Here is a 19,862-nt window from a genome sequence, read left to right as displayed (position 1 = left end):
AAATAAAAAAATTAAAAAAACAAGTGTTGTGGAGATATAGGTTTTTTTTTTTTTGTGGTTTCCAGCGCCACCTGGAGGTAATATCAGTGCAGACATTATTATTCAAATTATAACAACTTTTAAAATTAAAGCCACATTTCTCAGGTTAGTAACATATAATATTAACAAATAATAAACTGATAAAGCTGTTTTTGAGAATGAAGCTGCTGCAGCGGAACATAATATTGTGTATATAATTTTCTTTGTATGGTCTCAAAGACGATCAAGAATTTCCTACAGAATTAGTTCCATCAGCAATCTAAGCATATAGTCATGCTGTGAAATTACTCGTTCCTAAAAATCACCAAGAACACAGGTTTAAGCTCTTTTAATTCAAAAATCTTTTCACAGCAGAAAAAAAAAGAAATAAACAAACAAATTCTGGACGTGCAAGTGGCAGGTGTTCAATAAAACAATTTTAAAAATTCAGTATTTCAACAACAGTCCTATGTTTGTACACTGCGTGAATGATTGCTGTTTGGAAGCCTTTATTTTGACATCTGAAATAAAGACACTGTATTTCTCCAATGAAACTACGATGTGCTGCTTTTTGACACACGTTAGTCACTATGATAATATTTCACTTTGGTTCTTCAGATTAGGCCTCTAAACCAAGGCTACAGCAAACTGAGAAAAAAAAAAAAAAAATCCAGAGAAGGTAGTTTGTGTGAATTTTTGTAAAAAAGACCAAACAAATGCAGAAAAAAAAATTACACAAGCCTCTCCTTTTTTGCTGCAGCTATCAGGAAGAAAAAAGAAAGCCATAAAGAAATTCTCCACACAGTCAAGCTCAAAACATCACAATGCAATGTTTGTAAAAAAAAAAAAAAAAAACACCAACAGAAAGACATACAGATACAAAACATAGAAGTTTCTTTAAAGAGGAGGACAAATAGACGCATTTAAGATGAAGTTCTGCATAACACCAGCTCCTGAGCTAGCGCTTTTACATCTGATTGGACAGGATAGACCTGCAGCCCGACCAATCAGACAACAGATACAACTCTGAGGTAGATCATAGGCCAAGCTGACCTGGACATCTAAATACACAACCACACACAGACACACAGAAATCTGCTTAACTAACTGTATGACAGACAGATGAAAGGCTTGTTTCCAACCACGTCATGAACCCGTGATCAAGTCTTCCTCCGTCCAACTGCTTAGAGATGATCATGTGTCCACACTTATGAACTAGATTAAAGCTGAGAGCCAAGATTGAGGAAAAAAGACACAAACTACAATTCAGTTTGACCAAAACCCATTGCAGTAGTGCATACTATTGTGTTCAATAGTAGGCAGGAAAGTTCTTTGGTGGAAAGTGTCGTAGTTGCCTTGAAGTTGCACGTTTATATATTTATTAAATTGCAAGGACGAATGTTTTAATTACATTATTCATTCAAAAACTTTGTGGAGTTTCTCTTTTGGAACGTATTTTTGCAAAACTGTGCTATTGTATGCCTATAAATGTATCTGTTAGGCCACAAATGTAGGTTTAATTTACATAATAAATGGCATTACTGATATTTCAAGGATTTCAAAAGAGCAAAAAAAAATTTTTTCTATAACCGACTTGTGAAAATTCTATCAAACAGTTAAATTTGAAGTTTCTTGCTTTCTACCTAAAGAAACATTGCACTTCTGCCTTTTTTCTGAGCATCAAACAAAATCCTGATGTGTTCAAAAAAGAAAAAAAAAAAATTGTAAAATAAATTAAAAAAATGGCACTGTAAATAAAATCGCAATCATCCTGTGAACAGAAGGAACAATGTCAGCTTTCCTAAATCCACAAAATCACTTTTAATAGCCCCGCCCACATACCTCATCTAGCTTGACCCCACCCACTCAAACCCCACCTCCCTCTAAACCCCACCCACCCGCATCTCAACATCCACTTCTACATCTACCGAAAGACTGTACACATGGATTCAGTGGAAAAAAGGTTCATCCACACCACACACACGATCCCTGAAACAAACGTGTTTGATTCAGAGCAACATTAAAAGTCAAACAGAAAAGTCTTTGCTTTGAGAGACAGGAGCAAGGACCAATAGCCATCAAGCATTGAATCAGCCATTCTAAACCCCACCCACCTTATTTAAAAGGTAAATATATGAACTACTAAAAAGCCAGAGTGGAAGACCAAAAAAGCAAACAGAAAGCTCTTCATTTCGACTCCAACCGCAAAAATGGTTTCCTTTGTCTGTTTGAGAAACAGTCCATAAAAACGTAATAAAAACCATACTTAAAAAAAACATCATGCATCGAAAGGTGTCGTCACCATTATCATCACTCAATGTTACTCACAGACATGGTCTGTGTTAATAGTTCTTGGTAAAAAATAAGCATTTGTCATCTTCTCCTTCCTCTTTCTAGCAAAATAAAACTCTGCTCCCTTCCGTTGTCCAAAGTTGATGTAATATTGCCTTGTCTTGATTTGTTGGAGAAAATGTTTGCACAAGAGTTTTCTGAGGTTTCTTGTTGATGATTAAATCATGGACAAATTTCCTGCAACCCGTGCATGAGCGACATTTCCTTTCTGATGTCACTTCCTCTAAAAGAAAGCAAACGTTGTTAAGGTATTAAGACTCAGCAGACCGTGTCTGTTTCTGACCCTTAGACGGTTAACCTGTAACAAAAAACAGCACTAGTTAAAAACTGAACGCTAGTGGTGACCTGCCGTTTTAAAGGTGATTCAAAATCATTTTAAAATGCCAAAATGTACCATAAAAGTTGTACATAGAGCACGACTTGTGTGCTTTATTCTTCTGAAGCTTTGTGTTAAAATTAAGCTGCTGTAATTATAAAATCTTATTCAAACGTTGCACAAATTGAACCAGGTTTGACATTGATGAGTCTACTTCTAAAGTCATTTTTTTTGTCATTTATGGAGCTCAACATTTACTTTTATTATATGGTAAACAGCACTATCAGCATTCTACAACTTCTTGTGTTCAAAGAAGAAAGGATGTTATATGGATTTTGCAAAACTTGAGGGTGATTAAACAGAACACCGATCCCCACAAGAATAAAAACATGATCATTAAATACCGTTTTATTGCTTGTTTGGTTGGAAAGGGTATGATGAAGGATCTGAAGAGGACACATCTTGTGGCTGTACACCACTTTCCTGCTGAAAAGACCATAGACAGAAATGAGAAACGTAAATTTCATTAAGCAAATATCCAAAAATATTTAATTTCTGTGTGTGGTTTTCTGATAAAAATATTTAACTATTCTCAAAACAAGATCAATCTGCTTGAGACAAAAATGTGTGTGATATTAAGATAATTTTTCCTAAATAAAACTTTAGTAATCCGCCTTAATATTTCTCTTTTTATAATATAATATAATATAATATAATATAATATAATATAATATAATATAATATAATATAATATAATATAATATAATATAATATAATATAATATTTTTTCCAGTATACACTACCATTTACAAGTTTGGGGTCAGTAAGGTTTTATTAATTTTTTTAAGAAAATATTACTTTTATTCAGCAAGGATAAATGCTGTTCTTTTGAACTTTCTATTCGTCAAAGAATAATAAAAAAAAATGATAAGAAATGTTTCTTATTAGAACGATTATCAAAGGATCATGTGACAATGAAGACTAAAAATTCAGATTTGCCATTTTAGGAATAAATTAAATTTGAAAATATATTCACAATATTACGTTTTTTTTTTTTTACTCTGTTTTTGAATTTAAAACAAATGTCACCTCAGGGAGCATAAAAAACTACTATAAAAAAGAAAAAAGAAAAAAAAAAGAAAAAAAATCTAACCGATCTAAAAATGAAGGTTTATACATAGAATTTCATAAATTTAAAAAGCCCACTCTGACATTAAAAATACACATCACTTCAGATAAATCCTCTAAAAAGTTTTTAAGCTAGAACTTTACAAGCATCTAGACAATTCAGAAGACTGTAGCAGCCGTGGTATAACTGTCATTGATAACCTGAGTGTGGGACTGACCTCAGGAGGGATGGCAGAGGGCTGAATGTGGGCATATTGAGGGATGTAAGCTCCTGGCATTGCTGTGTTGGCAGGAATAAACTGCAGGAAAGCAGAACGATGTGGCTTTATTAAAAACACAGGTGTAAATATTACTTATTAATTAGCAAATATGCTTGTGCCATATATTCGTGCAATCTGTGCGAGAGGATCATACGGTTGCAGTGCCGCCCAGAGAGAGATGGCCCATCTGCTGGGTGAGGGGAGCCAACATAGCAGAGGGCTGCAGTGACATGGGATGCTCCATAGAGGGCGACAGAACGGCTCCCTGAGTCAAAAAACAGAGTAGGACAATCATAATCAGCAACTACAGAGAAGGAGCGAGAAATCCAGCTATTAATATACATCTACACTAAATAACAGAGAAATTCTGCCCACAATAGGGCAAAAACAGGAAATACTGTGTGTATGAACACACACACACACACACACACACACACACGCCTCTTTATGACTCGTTTAAGCGGTATTGTTTGTGAGTCATCTCCTGTTTGGAAGGAGACATGAACAAAAGGAGAGATGCAGAGAGATAAAAGAGAGAGTCTTTTGGCCTTACCGGGTGTTGCATGATGTAAGGCTGATGTGGCATCCATGAAGGATTCTGTACCTGGAGACACAAACACAGATGTTAGCCAGGAAGCAGGTGCTGGTCAGAAGAGATGAAGTAGAGGATGAAGAGCAGTACTTGGTATGCAGAGATGGGAGAGATGTATTGGGACACTCCTGGCTGAGCCATTAACCGGTTCCCCATGGCATAAGGAGCAGCATAGTACCTGTAGCATCAGGATACAGTGTTTTAGAGGGACTATATGACATCTGCACATCATTTAATGGCAATTACACAATGCACAAAAACATCTTTTAATTGGATTTAATTAGGATTTCACCAAATTAATATCTGTGATCAAATTGGTCCTAGTGAAAAATAAACATACTAAATGTATTTGAAATACATTTATTTCATGCCAAGTACACGACAAAAACATTTTCATATATTAGTGCTTGATAAAATACCCTGCAACTGTACTTTAGACTAAACTGGTAAACTTAAAGCCTGCTAAACTGGAACAACTAATTTTGTACTTAATGTACTTTAATTGTGCGGAAGTAGTCCAAATGAAGATATACTGAAGTATATTTGATTGTGCTAAAGTGGAACTATTCCAACTATACTTCAGGTACACTTTAAATATGTTGCACTTAAAGACCAATAATATTCAGTATTATTCAAAGATCATATAATCATTATCAATAGTGGCATTAAAACACATTTTAGGCTTATTATTAAGAAATGTGCATTATGCTCAAGTAGCACTCCATATAAAGTTTAATTATGATTTTTATATCAGTAAGTCTAGAGTGATATGTCAGTAAATGTGTTAATAGATTTGAACTATACTTAGTATGAAACTAATGCATTTTTAACGTATTAATTTTTTACTAAGGGGTACAACATGGCCATGACTGAACTAAAACGAGGGTTTTAATTAGTACAGCATGCTCATTATTTAACTAAAATGTGAGAACAAATCAGTGCACAGTGGCCGCAATTAAACTTAAAAACAGCAAACAGATTTGTACAGTGTGGTCTCCATTTAATTAAAACAAGGGAGCAAATTAGTACAGCGTGGCCTCGACTGAACTAAAACAAGAGGGGAAATCAGTACATCCTAGCCACAATTTAATTATAACAATTGGAATAAATTAGCACAACATGGCTATGATTTTAAGTAAAATGAGGGAACGGATTAGTACAACATAGCCACAATTTGACTAAAAGTAAGGAAATAAAATTGTAATTTGTGGCCTTGATAATTTTTTTTTTAATATATGCAGCACTCTATAGAATAGGATAGACAATATACATTATGAACATAAATGAGCCATTTAAGACACGTTCAAGCTGTTCTTACCCATTCTGAAGGGCAGTGTTAGGGTCATAGGTCAAGGTCATTCCACTCTAAAGAAAGCAAAAGAAAAGTTGAACATTACTGGCTTCATACACATGATAAAGCCAGTTTCACTTTACAGTTAACCCTTAAAGGCCTAGAACATTTTTGGGGCACCTGACACACCATGGACTTCAATGGCGGCCAATGGCTTCTGCCTAAATTGACGAGTGACCTTTCCAACGTGATTACGTAATGCGTGAAGTCAAGATGAAAATGGCCGATTGTTTCGCTATAGATAAGACCCTTATTCCTCGACTGGGTTCATGTAGAGCCCTTTGAAGCTGCACTGAAACTGCTATTTAGACCTTCAACCCGTTGGCTTCCATTGAAGTCCACTATATAGAGAAAATTTTCCTCAAAAACCTCAATTTCTTTTCGACTGAAGAAAGAAAGACAAGAACATCTTGGATGACATAGGGGTGAACTAATCCTTTAAGATTTAAAATATGTTAATAATCAGATTTAAATGGTTAGAAAATAAACAAAGTGTGATGTATGATGTCATGTAAGAATGGCTCATTTTGCTTCAAGCCACAAACACACCCCCATTCACCTGCTATCATGCCACACACACACACACACACAATTATAAACAGGACTTACTAGTCTCACCTCGGCGTCTCGCGTCCAGGTTCGTCCATTGGGGACGTATTTTGCCTGACTCTGTCTCTTCTTCTGCCCGCCGTCAGCAAACTTACACAGCAAAGGTTCTGATGCACCTGTAACACACACACACACTTCACTTACAGTTCAGTACAGACTATATAATCTATAGTCTCTTACCTACATATAGACTATATATGCACTATAAAGAACATTGTTCCGAACACTCACCCAGCATCCCAGAGGAGGACTTAATGAACTTCCCATTGAAGTGAGAGATCACGGCGTCGCACTTCTCTGTTGATTCCATCCTTAAAATAGATTGAGAAAATTGAACATTTCGCAACATATCCACACAAATAGTGTAGATGTGACACTGAAATCACACATGAACATAGCCGCACACACAAAATCAGTACCTAAATGTCACTGACCTGGCAAAACCCACTCCCCGACTCACTCCGTTAGTGTCACGGAGGATTCGGGTGGAGACGACCTGTCCAAAAGGTTTGAGGAGGTTCTCCAGCTCCTGCTCATCCATGGACACAGGCAGGTTGGACAGGTACAGGTTAGTCGGGTCCTGCTCCTGTTGCTGTTTTCAGAAAACATTAAACACATGGCACATTACACGCATTATTAAGCATCCTTCATGCGTCTATTCAAATGATAACCGCCACTTGTGAAGCGACGAGAATACTTTTTGTATGCGAAGAAAACAAAAATAACGACTTTATTCAACAATTTGTCTCCTCTGTGTCTCTCAGTATCACCGTAGCACCATTTTGGAGAATATACGCTGAACGCAAACTGCATACGCTATTCTGTGTCAGCCGCGACACAAGGATACGTTTTCTACGTGTATTTACGCTTTGGTTTGAACGAAAACAGTGCATCCGTGCAGTGCGGCTGACACAGAAGAGCGTTTGCTGCTTGCGTCCAGCGGATATTCTCTGAAACTGCGCTACAGTGATGCGGAGAGACACAGAGGAGACAAATTGTTGAATAAAGTCATTATTTTTGTTTTCTTCATGTACAAAAAGTATTCTTGTCACTTCAAAAAACTACTTTTCAACCACATATGGCATATGAACTATTACTACGATTACCAAAATACTTTTCTGGTATTTACTTGGCAGTCAATGGGACAGTCACAAGCCTCCCGGTTTTCATCCAAAATATCTTAAATTGCATTCCAGAAGACGAACAAAGCTTTTACGGGTTTGGAATGACATGGGGATACAGAATAATTACCCAACGATATAATTGTGAGAAAACGCATTGAAATATATTTTTCTTGTATATCTCATATTTATTCCCTTTATATAGCACATCCCTAGCCTAAATGTACTATTATTATTATAATTATTATTATTATTATTGACTGATTAAATGTAAGAATTTGACTCAAAAGATTATGCACACTTTTAGAAAAAAATTATTTTTAAAAGTAAAAATGCCCATAAAAAGGTAAAAATCAATTTAAACTCATTGGAAAAGAAGAATTTCTATCACTACTGTGAACTGACCACACAGAAACTTTAGGAGTCAGTTGTCCATTGTAGTCCTTAAGATACCAGCACAATAACAAAATATTGTCCAATTATTGTTATTGATAAAATCCCAGATAATATTGAGATGTAATTTTTTGTCAATATCGCACACCTCTACTTCCATGGTGGTGAAGAGGGCAAGACCCCGCCCATTATTTCCACTGGAATCATGTGTCCGGTGTTTCAAGCGTGAGACCTTCAGGTGGTTTATACTCTCTGTCTTGTGCTGTGATGTGGTTCTTGAGTACTTTGTGAAGCCTCAATACAATTCTGTACTCGTCCCTCAGCTAGCGAGGACACACGATACGCTACAAGCTGCATTTTGACGTTTGACTGGCTGAAGGCAGAATCTCAGCACACTACTCTAGATGCCTCAGCAGAAATGAGGGTGGGCCAAGATAAGACGTCAACATTCCTCAACATGTATGCTTCAGACATGTTTACACGCTAAACACACACACACACACACACACACACACAAGTAACAGGGAAGTGGAAGAGAAATATGCTGACAGTAGGGAGGAAAAGGAAAAAGAGGGCAGATTAAAAATTGAAGATGCAGGCAGAAATGCCCAGCAGAACCTAGGAGAAGGTCACTGCAGGATTATAACACACATACTAAGATACACAGGAAATGCATATGTGTGTGTGTGTGTGTGTGTGTGTGTGTGTGTGTGTGTGTGTGTGTGTGACTGGACAAGAAAAGGAAGAGAGGAAACGAGGAAGAAATGCACATGAAAAGACACCGGAGGTTAAATTTCCTGAATCATACTAGCAGACAGGTCATGAACCAGTTAGTTTTAAAAAGGAAGTGATGTCACAAATGGACTCACCTTGGCCATTTGAGCCTGAACTCCATTAGTCTTTAGTGCTGCGACGGCTTTTTGTGCGGACACAGGGCTGTCAAAATCCACAAACCCATATCCTACCAAGAAAACACAACGGATTACCACAAACTATCTAATCTACGACTAACCACTAGACCAAACACTCATCCTTAAATAACAACTCGCTCATCACGTCATCACGTTACCAGGGTTGCAATTTGTAAGTGGTTTTTAAAATCAGTTAGTGATGGTATCAAGATAATATGATAGGACTTAGATATATGCAATATTACTAAATGATTATGATTATCATGGTATGTCCACTACTGTTCAAAAGTTGGGGTATGATTATTTAGATTTTTGAAAGAACTTGATACTTTTCATTCAGCAAAGACACATTAAATTGATCAAACGTGACAGTATACTTCAAAAGTGACTTTTGTGACTATATATATATATATATATATATATATATATATATATATATATATATATATATATATATATATATATATATATATATATATATAATAAATATACACAGTACACACATTTATATTATGTTAACAAAACTTTTATTTTGGATAGTCAGCACTATTTAAAATACAGTCCAAAACAGTTATTTTAAATTGAAATAATATTAATATAGACTTGCCGAGTACAAGAGACTGCATTCAAATACAATTAAAAAATTTACAATGACCCCCAAACTTTTAAACAGTAGTGTATATGGTCCTGTTTAAAAAAAAAATACCATGGTAATACCAATTGATGTGACAGAAACCTAATATTACCACAGTACTTTTCACACAGGGCTAAAAAAAATTGTAAGAATAAAAAGTGTAAGGAATGGTAAAATATAATGAAATGACAAACCTTTGCATTTGTTTGTAGTCTTGTCAAGAATGGCTTTGGTGGACACGATTTTACCATATCTGCTTACAGACAGAGAAAGAGAGAGAGAAGTTAGCACGGGCTCAGCTCACGAGTCAGTCAATGTGTCAAATGACTCAACAGCACAGGAATTCATGACCTGCAGGACATGAAACAAGATCTACCAAAACAACACCACCCAAAAGAGCGCTGAAAGTCTGTTCGGGGAGTCACAGTTGTGACAGAATCATCGACAGACACTTGATGCTGACAGCCCGGGTGCTTTAGAGGGTCACTGTGTGACAGACGAGGATTGAGTTGCTGTAATGCAGTGTCCGTGAGAAACCTGTTATTATTACAGCACACAAATCAACACGGTTCAAAGGAAACACTTGTCTTTGCATGTGATCATGCATCGTGTGTGTGTGAGAAAGTAACTTGCGATTAATAGTGTGGGATAAACATTGGAGTAAGTGAATGGATTATCTTTGCATTTTTTCATACAGTTTCATACATTTTGATACACTGTTTTAAGAACAGTATGTGAGACTGTTAACAGTATATGCTACATTGTTGTGCACATGACATTACGCTATATGTCACTCACAAAAGTTGTGTCCAGTGTTTTATATTTGCTATTCAATTTTAAATAAGATATTTCCTGGAAGTCTGACTGAATAATAAGTCAGGAAAGTAACAAAATTGTTTATTGACCTGACTTTTTTGTGATTCACTGAAAATAGAAATAGAAACCGCACTCGGTGCAGTTTACATTTTAAATGTTAAATGTAGTAGGTCATACGAGCATTAAATGCATGCAGAATATAAAAAAAATAAAAACACAAACAAACAAAAACAAACAATGATTTATATATATATATATATATATATGTGTGTGTGTGTGTGTGTGTGTGTGTGTGTGTGTGTGTGTGTGTGTATATATATATATATATATATATATATATATATATATATATTTTTTTTTTTTTTTTTTTTTTATTTATATATTTATTTATTTAAGAAGGGTGACCAAAGTTGTATTCATTTGACTGAAAGTGCAATAAAAACAGTAATATTGTGAAATATATTTACAATTTAAAATAACTGTTTTCTATTTTAATATATTTTAAGATGTAATTTATTCTTGTGATGAAAAAGCTGTAATTTCAGGATCATTACTCCAGTCTTCTGTCACATGATCCTTCAGAAATCAAAAAAACATTTCTCATTATCAGTGTTGAAAAAGGTTGTGCTGCTTCAAATTTTTTTAGGAAGTTAAAAAGCATTTATTTGAAATATATACATTCTGTAATATTATAAATGTCTGTTATGTTTGACCAATTTAATGCATCACTGATGAATAAAAAAGATCTAGTGACCCCGAACCTTTGAACTGACACAACACAGCTATGAACTGACTCCGTTTCAAGTGGCAAAAAATAAATGTATTCTCATGCCGGCTTAGATTTATTGATGTCTCTCTCAGGAAGGCTGCGCAGGAAAGAGCCGTGACAGTAGTGCTGACGAGAAAGGGCTGTTTTTCATTCACCTTCACCGAGGGCTGCTGAAATTTAAATATGCTCATATATTTATAATCCTTTTCCTGTGTCATTAAAACTCTGGCTAAGTTGAATAAATATTTATTCAGCCTGATGTTTAGCAGAGCTGCATAAGCAAACGCTAAACAGCATTTTGGGGCGCGTCCTGGGCCGTGTCGCAAGGGAGGGAAAAGCGGAGCCAATCACATTTCACACACAGATCACAAGACTCCACGCACCAGAGGGCTGCGCGACCTTGGCCTTGACCCATGCGCTCCGGCGGGGAGGCCCCATTCTCTGCCCCCACCGGCAGAATTCTGTCAGCGGCTCCCAGAGCGAGGCTGTTTTTCAGCCTGATGCGGATCAAGGCAAATCAATCCGTGGCTCTGCTCTGAACGGTCACTCTCTGTGATTAAAACGGCTCCGGAAAGCAAGGTTACCATGTCACCGCAATACCTCAAAGCTGAACTGACACATTCCTCATGGTTTTAACCAAAATATACGGTTGTGATTATAACTGTGAAGTCTGTAGTATTGTGTCTAGTTATATGTACATATGACCTCAGCTTCACTTTTAACCAGGATACAAGCCAAGAGGATTATGGGCCCCCCATCTGACTCTTTACAATCAATTTGAGGGATTACTATGGAGATGACTGGTCTCCCGCGGGCATCGAGGGGTAAATTAACCCACGGTGGGAATGTCTGAAAGGAATACACGTGGGATCGGGACGCCTCTGCACAAACAAGCACTCTCACGTGGATATAAACACACACGCACGCATATATGTTTGTACGAAAGGGTGATTCGTGATAGCATTACCAAATATTCCATTGTGTGCAGCAGGATGAAATTAGTAACAGCAGTCTCGCAATATTTTAGGGAACTAAGCAACGCACGAATGTTTGGTAACTAAACCCCTGACAACGTCTGCAGATCCGATCGACTTGCGACTTTTCCTGCTCTAGTGACTGCTGAATCATAGCTGCTGGCCTACTACTGCAGGCAGAGCGCCTGTTATGAAGCAGCGGATCTCAAACAAACACTCACTGGTGTGTGTGTGTGTGTGTGTGTGTGTGTGTGTGTGTGTGTGTGTGTGTGTGTGTGTGCGTGTTACGAGCTTCAGAAGAGAAAGCCTTGAAATTAAATGCCGACACTTGATGTTAAAAAATATCTGATTACTCAAGTTTCTAGTTTATACAGAGAAAATTAACAAATAAAATGTAATTCTTTTAAAACCGCCATGCTATAAATGCTAAATAATTCAAATAAATTCTAAATAAAGTCAGCATGACATGAAAACATGAGTTCCGCAAGTAAAATCCTATTCCATTTTCTTCTTTAGGGAAGTGGTTTTAAACGACAACTACTGTAAGATTCAAGGTTGTAATTGACGCTTACGTTATTGCATTATTTTAACTTATTTGTTTAAATAATCATGTACAACAGGAGAATTCCTGGTGGGAATGTACATTACCCCTAATTACGCAAAGAAATCTCCCATGGAGCATGCACATGACGTAACTGAGTCAGTCTAGCTACACTCTCAAACTAAAATATTTGGATACATGTGCATATTTTGAAATAAACATAATAAATATATTAATTCTTTATACATAATCACCATCTTTAAAACAGTTTTTGAATTTTTCCTTGTAGATTTTTGTCTTGCAACTTTGCTTCGAATCAGCGTTTGTAATATTGTAATACACCTCATAGCTGGTTGGTTTGGTTCATGGCTTATAACTTTCAAATGATTCATCAGTACATATTATTCCAAACAAATAATGTTTGTCTTTGTAATCCTTACTTGCTCCGCCTCTGAAACCACTATCATTTTACAGCGGATGCCACCAATACCTCTTATGTTATCCACCAACGTTCCCCATTGGGGTAAGCAAATGTCCACTTTTCATGATCCAATCAATTTCTACTAAATATAAATCAAGCCCCAGCATTTTTTTTGTTGCTCAATATCCCATTTCATTTATAAATACGCATGATGACAGATGTCAAATCATTGAATATCGTTTTAGGCTGACTTAAAAAAAAATCAGTTTAATCAAATTCTGTATAAAATGTATATTCCAAGTCTTGGGCATTGCATTGTGGGAGACCATGCAGTGTAACTGAAAAAAAGTTCTATGCTATGTTTTTTTAATTAAATATCCTGTTAAACTTGGAATCGCATTAGATTAAGTAAAATCGGTTGTGAACACCATTTCATGTTGCCTTCAACCTCAAAATGAGATCATGTGATAGACTATAATATTACTGACATGAGTGTGGCGGGTTTAACTGGTTATTAGTGGTATAGTCTTGTAAAAGCTGATTGTGGTGGATGTTTGCGGGGTAAACAGGGGCTCATCAGGGTTTATCCCAAAACTTGACCTAATTCTGACAATCTCACATGTTCAAGCTCTTAACAGAAGCCAGCCCTGCTGTGCGGCAGAATCTCACAGCAACAGGAGAACAGAACAGGAACCGTATTTATTTGGTTGAATGTATATCCAAGACTCTAATTGACATGGCTGGTGATTTTGACTCATGACATAACAGCCAATACTCACGGCTGGCAGAGCTTGACCAGGTCGTGATCAGTGGTTCCTGGCAGTAACCCGCGGATGTAGAGGTTTGTTTTGCTGAGTTGCTCCCAGCCGGTTGTGCTGCTGCTGCTACTGCTGTTGTTGGTGCTGCTATTAGTGCTCGGGCTGGGCGGGGCCATCGGGAGGGTGGGCGGAGCAACAGGAGGCTGTCATGGGAGCGGAACAGAGATTTGATAAATGGAAATGCGTAGAAGATGACATCACATAATGGCTGCACTGAAACACAAAAATAGCAACTTCCAAAACAAACCACGGACAAATTTCTCTTTCTTCGACATTATAAAGAAAATATCCACACTAATAACATTAAAAAAAAAATACCCCGACCTCACTCTCCCCTCAAACACGCTGTGGCAAGGCAACTCCATTCATCATGATGATATCTTTAACTCTATCTATAGTAAACTGGTGTTATTATTGCACAGTCGGTCATCGCCAGTGAGTCTGCCCACATCCACAGCTCCCTACAGTCTATTTCCCGTTAAAGTGAAGCACAAACAGGCCTAGAGGCACAGTCAGTCCTTCAACTCTCATATCAGTCCAATCAACGCATTCTTCCAGAGCTGAATGTGTTGGGATTATTCCACTGGATGAAAGCCCATATAACTCTGGAGAAGTTCCTAATGCGGCATCAGTTCCTTTCAACGCTTGCCACACGGCTGTGTTCAATGATTAAAGGGATAGTTCACACAAAAATGAAAATCATGGCATCGTTACACACCCTTATGTCGTTCCAAACCAATATGGCTTTCTTTTTTCTTCAGTGGATCACAAAAGGAGATGTTTTAAAGAATGTGCTGGCTGCTCTTTTCGTAAATCTCAGACCTATCTTTGCTTGTGAATGAATTGTGTTATTTTTTCCCAAACAAGCCTCGCAGCTAAAAATGTCATTGTTCATGTCAATCAAAAACTGTTTGGATGACAATATCTGATGAAAGATATTTTTCTTTAAGCAGAGTATTGAGTAAATTCTGATAAATAGCATTACTGTTTGTCAAGATCAGATCCAGCTACAATATTTCTGAACTTTCAACTGAATCCATTAACTCTGAACATTTCTTGACATGTAACTAAGAGTAGAGGTGTCAAATTAATCATTTCAACGATTCATCGCGATGCAGATGAGGATGATTCGGTATCAGTTCAGTAATAGACCATAACTGATTATAATGTACTGACGCTTTTCTGACATCACTTGTCACATACGTGCTTTTTCGTGGTAGCATACATGGCGGAGGGAGGCGAGACGCGAGTGTGAGTAATTAAAAATGCTCCAACTACTTTAAAAGCCGACATTTGGGCAAATCGTGTCACGCACAAATATAAAATATGCAGGGGCTAATACTAGGGCTGCACAATTAATCAAATTTCTAATCGCAATTACAATTTTGGATGCCACAATTACGTAATCGTTCAATATTCGTAATCGTAAAAGTCCAATTATGTTATTCTGCATGCTTAAGATGCGTTTTTTTTCCAACATTTTATCTTAAAAGTTTTTCCCAATATTTTCAGTTTAGTTTCAGTATAACATTACAATACCATTCATATTTTTACTTTTTCATAATTTAAAGAAGAAAACAATCCGATGTATAGTTAACATTTGAGACTTAATACTATAGAAAAGCACTAAAAGTTAATGTTTTCAGCTTATTTTCATAATAAAATATGGCTTGCAGTTGCATCAAACAATGGTATAAACATCATTCATTGTAAATTGTGATAATCGTAATTAGGGCTGGGCGATATATCGAATGATATAATCATGCGCATCTAGTCAGTAAATCTGGTTCCGTGATTACCGCTAAATCGCCATCACCTGCTTTCAAATGGAGCGCCATTTAATAGACAGAGCCATAGATCACTGACAAGATACGCAATATCGCGTTCATTATCGCAGATGTATCACCTTCGATAATGAATGCGATATCACAACGTGAGACCAGTGTAGGTTCACACGCCTAACTAAGAGATTAACTTGACCAATGAAATCAACTTCATGTGTTCTGGAACCAGATCGTCCAGTTAAAAAGGCATTTTGTTATGAATCGTAACAATTTTTGGGCAAATACATCCTAAGCCAAAAATCTTTAGAGAATTTACTGAGATATGTGAAAAATAAAGCCTTTATTCACCTTTTTGTGCTTGTTGTGTATTCAATTGGGGTTGGAGTTTGACTCAAGAGTCTCATTACCAAACCGCATTACTAAACTCACCACAGAGGCATGTTCATTCATACTGCGAGTAGAGTTTTCATCCATAAATCTGCTTTAGAAGAAAAGGAATGTTTTCCAGAGAAAGATCACATGATGCAGGAGTGCTCTGGGATACAGGATGTGTGGGCCTCTCGCCCACCCTGAGCACCGGCCACCACAGCCCACATCACTGACTCACTTCCTGTTTCTTAGTCATTCATTAAAACGGCTCCATTTCTCCCAGCCGTCACAAAATGGCTGCCTGTTAAACATCAGCGGGTGACTGTTCACAGAACCAAATCACTGCAAAAGTGACGGAAAAATACTCAAAACAACAGACATGGTTAGAAAAGAAAGTGGCTCTGAAACTATTCTTAAATGCATGCATTAAAGTGCATGTGAATAAGTGTATTTTTTCACCTGACTGTAACTCTGTCAGTGGGAGTGGGAGTTAGTGGGAGTTCTCTGTTTTTGACACACTGACCCATTTTCACATGAGCGGCTCACACACTTGTGCGCTGAGATGAAACTGGACTTGGCCCCATAAGCTTGTTAGCGCCTGTTAATTACTGAGGCAAGAGATCAAGCCACTTTTCCTTCCACAACAGCGTGAAAATCACACGCTGAGAGAGATGGATGACTTAGAGCATTGTATAGCAGATTTATAGGAATAATTTGTTGGAAAACACCCGAGGATCTCATGCAGCAAATGAAACGAGAAAGGTGAACAGGACACAAAGATGGAGATCCTGTACTAGTTTCCTCTTCAATCTGTCAAATAACTGTATAGCTGATCATTTTCACACATTAAAATACATTGATTTCAAGTGCTGTATAAAAAGTGCTCACAGACTCACAGGGAACATGTCCAGTTTTATCAATTGGGAAAAGAACAAAGTCATGGGAAGGGTAACTAAGACATAGAAAAAGCAATGGGAGAGGGAGAGCGAAGGGGGGGGTCACATTCAATTTCCAAGCCATCTCTCATACGTCGGCGTGTCCCTTGGGTCCTGAGCTATGCGCTGTAGCCATCCTAGACCATATGGTTCCTATAAACTGTGAAATCCTGAAGCCCATTAACTTCTGCTGCCTCGATCACAGCCATCACTCTGAGCTCCACCACATGAGCGCCTATGCAAATGCATGTGTAAATGTGTGATTTCAAGCAGTGTGTGTGTGTGTGTGTGTGTGTGCGCGTCATCCATAAAATCTCACATCTACAGATTTGAAATGTACAAACAAGTAATGTTCAAATAGAATTCCACAGACCACACCCTCTGTTGGCCCACCAATTGCTGGAACGCAATCTATTAACTCATGAATATTAATTAGGCAAAGATTCTTCAGAACACACCCAAGAATCTACTGATTCAAGTTGCCATGGGAGACTTTCACTACAGTCTTCTCTCATCCTCATCTCCTTTCACTCATTAACAGCGAATATGCTAATATTCATCTTTTTAAAAAGACAGTAACGTTAATGGGATACTACAAGATATCTTAAACGAGTGTAATATGACAGGAGGAATTCACACGTCCGATGCATGTATGTGATAAATGAGTGTTAGTAAAATGAAATGACACTTTATTAGTCTCATTTCTATTTCTGGGCTCACTGTGACATCTCCCAAAGCAGGAAAAAGACACTTCCAGTTCCGTCAACAGAGTTTATAAATATTGCATTGTGCAAGTGCAGACGAAGCGGTGTTGTGTAATACACCAAATTAACATAACTGGATAAGATTAACATCCAAAAAGGCCTAATGGGAAAGAACTCACGCAAAACCGAAATAAGGCAAAGGTCGCGTCTCAAATCACAAACGATCTGCCTACCTAGACAGCGTTTTCTGGCATCATAGGTGCGTGCATCATTTTCATCATAATCCCGTTCCGTTTAAGCAAAAATCAAAAACGCCGCACGCTCCCTAAAATACTGTCTAGGTAGGCAGCTCGCTAGATGTTAAGACACCGCCGCTGTACGTTTGCGCGCGCGCGCACGAGCAAGACGAGTTAAATACATTCTGTCCCAGGTAAAGGATCTACTGACCCACTGTGAGCCCATCCTGTAGTCTTTAACGTCTCACTTCACCTACCTGCTTTCGATATGACGGAGTTCTCATTGGGTTGGTCGTATTTGCGAAGATCATCCTGTATTCCACTGTGTTATGTGAACCAATGATGAATTAAAAAAATCTACTCTCAAAATCAGTTGATATCAGGTTACAGTAGAGAGCTGTAAATTTTCCACATCGCACACTTCACTGTTGGCTTCGGAGTGAAGTGATAATCCGTGCTTTGAGCAAATAAAGGTTTCTGCTAAATAAAAACCTCGCTCTTGATAGATGCTTTACTCCCACTTTAGCTCGTCTGACCAGTTTCGGTAAATCGCCTGGTTCATTGATCTCGGTTCTATTGCCCGCAGCGAAGACCCACCTACTGAGGAACGATCCATTCTGCAGTCAGGCGGCGGGGGGGCGGCGTGTCTAATTAATCGCACGTGGCGAGTCTTTCCGACAATACAACTAAATTATACACATGCATGATGCATCTACACATATAAAACGAATATTTTTAAAACTCTGACAGAAAAACAGACACAGCTCGAGTGATAATTTATAAGCGTCAAACCTTCCCCCCACTTGAGTTTTGGTTCAATCCCGCACGCATGCAACACATTCCACTACCTCGCCATCAGATCCCATCTACAATACACACAGCAGACTCAGACTGCCCCACTATGGCTTGCATGGCTGTGGAGGTCAATGCATACATTCTAGATCCACCCTTATTAACACTTTTATTCATGTTTGAATAATTAAAAAGTGCATTCAGCATTTTTGCTTATTTGATAAGTTTCACACGTAAAAAATTGAATAGCACTTTTAAGAAATGCAATTAAAAATACGGTGTTTTGTTCTGTTTACTTACGTTGTGAAACTGATAGAAACAGACAAAAGTCCCTTGTGGTGTTTAATGGCAGGGGGGTGTGAACTAGTTCCCTCCTGCAACAGTAATAACAAGGCTGAAATGAAATGACACCTCCTAGAGGGTTGCGCAGGGCATTTCTTATCTACTTTTTGTCATGGTAATGTTCCTCTGTAATCACACTTCACAGCTTATGTACAGATTCAAGGAACACCTAGTGTTATTTAATGACAGTTTGCAATTTGGTGCAGGACAGATATTAAATTAACTCAAATGCCACACAGGTGTTTGAAAGGGAATGAGAACGTGTTTGACTAGTGGCTTGTTAAGTTAGTCACTGAGTCTTTCTCATGCTTCTGTGATTGAAAACAAACATTTTTTCCCCCAGGTGTCACGTAACAGTTTGCATGTTTGCTCTCTAACGAAAGCTGTTACTGTGATACTGCTAATTTTTGGTGCCCAAAGACACTGTTGTGGACTGAGGATGATTTTATCTCATCACTCACCCACTGAGTGTAATTTCTAACTCGACTTGCGGTGTGATGTGTGTGAGAGTTTAGTGGGACAGAAAGCCAGAGTGAATCAGGGTAGAGGCCAGAGCTCAAGCTGATTATATGCATGTGAAAAGCAAAAAAAAAAAAAAAATGTGATGGAGGGAAACACCCAAAGTAAGTTTTCTGCATGAAATTATTTCTCTCATGATAAAACAAACTCTCTCTAA

At 37.6% G+C, this 19,862-nt stretch overlaps 1 protein-coding gene across 3 annotated transcripts; it reads right to left on the bottom strand.

Moving 5' to 3' along the window:
• Positions 1-352: 352 nt before the first annotated feature.
• LOC109053439 (RNA-binding motif, single-stranded-interacting protein 1-like) lies at positions 353-18,629 on the bottom strand. Of its 3 annotated transcripts, none has more exons than XM_019070822.2 (14): positions 18,310-18,629; positions 13,986-14,167; positions 9,880-9,938; positions 9,010-9,101; positions 7,061-7,218; positions 6,858-6,937; positions 6,627-6,742; positions 5,985-6,031; positions 4,757-4,844; positions 4,628-4,678; positions 4,229-4,339; positions 4,033-4,113; positions 3,091-3,169; positions 353-2,668 (listed from the first exon to the last, which is right to left on the bottom strand). In XM_019070822.2, the coding sequence occupies exons 1-13, from the start codon at positions 18,361-18,363 to the stop codon at positions 3,095-3,097; spliced, it is 1,194 nt and encodes a 397-aa protein (XP_018926367.2). In that variant the 5' UTR covers positions 18,364-18,629; the 3' UTR covers positions 353-2,668; positions 3,091-3,094. The 3 variants fall into 3 exon arrangements, with proteins under 3 accessions (XP_018926367.2, XP_018926366.2, XP_018926368.2); XM_019070821.2 differs by having other exon boundaries at positions 3,091-3,172; positions 18,310-18,628; XM_019070823.2 differs by having other exon boundaries at positions 3,091-3,172; positions 6,636-6,742; positions 18,310-18,628.
• Positions 18,630-19,862: the final 1,233 nt, after the last annotated feature.

The sequence above is a fragment of the Cyprinus carpio genome, chromosome B11, assembly GCF_018340385.1.
Source record: "Cyprinus carpio isolate SPL01 chromosome B11, ASM1834038v1, whole genome shotgun sequence".
Classification (NCBI taxonomy): Eukaryota; Metazoa; Chordata; class Actinopteri; order Cypriniformes; family Cyprinidae; genus Cyprinus; species Cyprinus carpio.
This window is presented reverse-complemented; position numbering and strand designations above follow the sequence as displayed.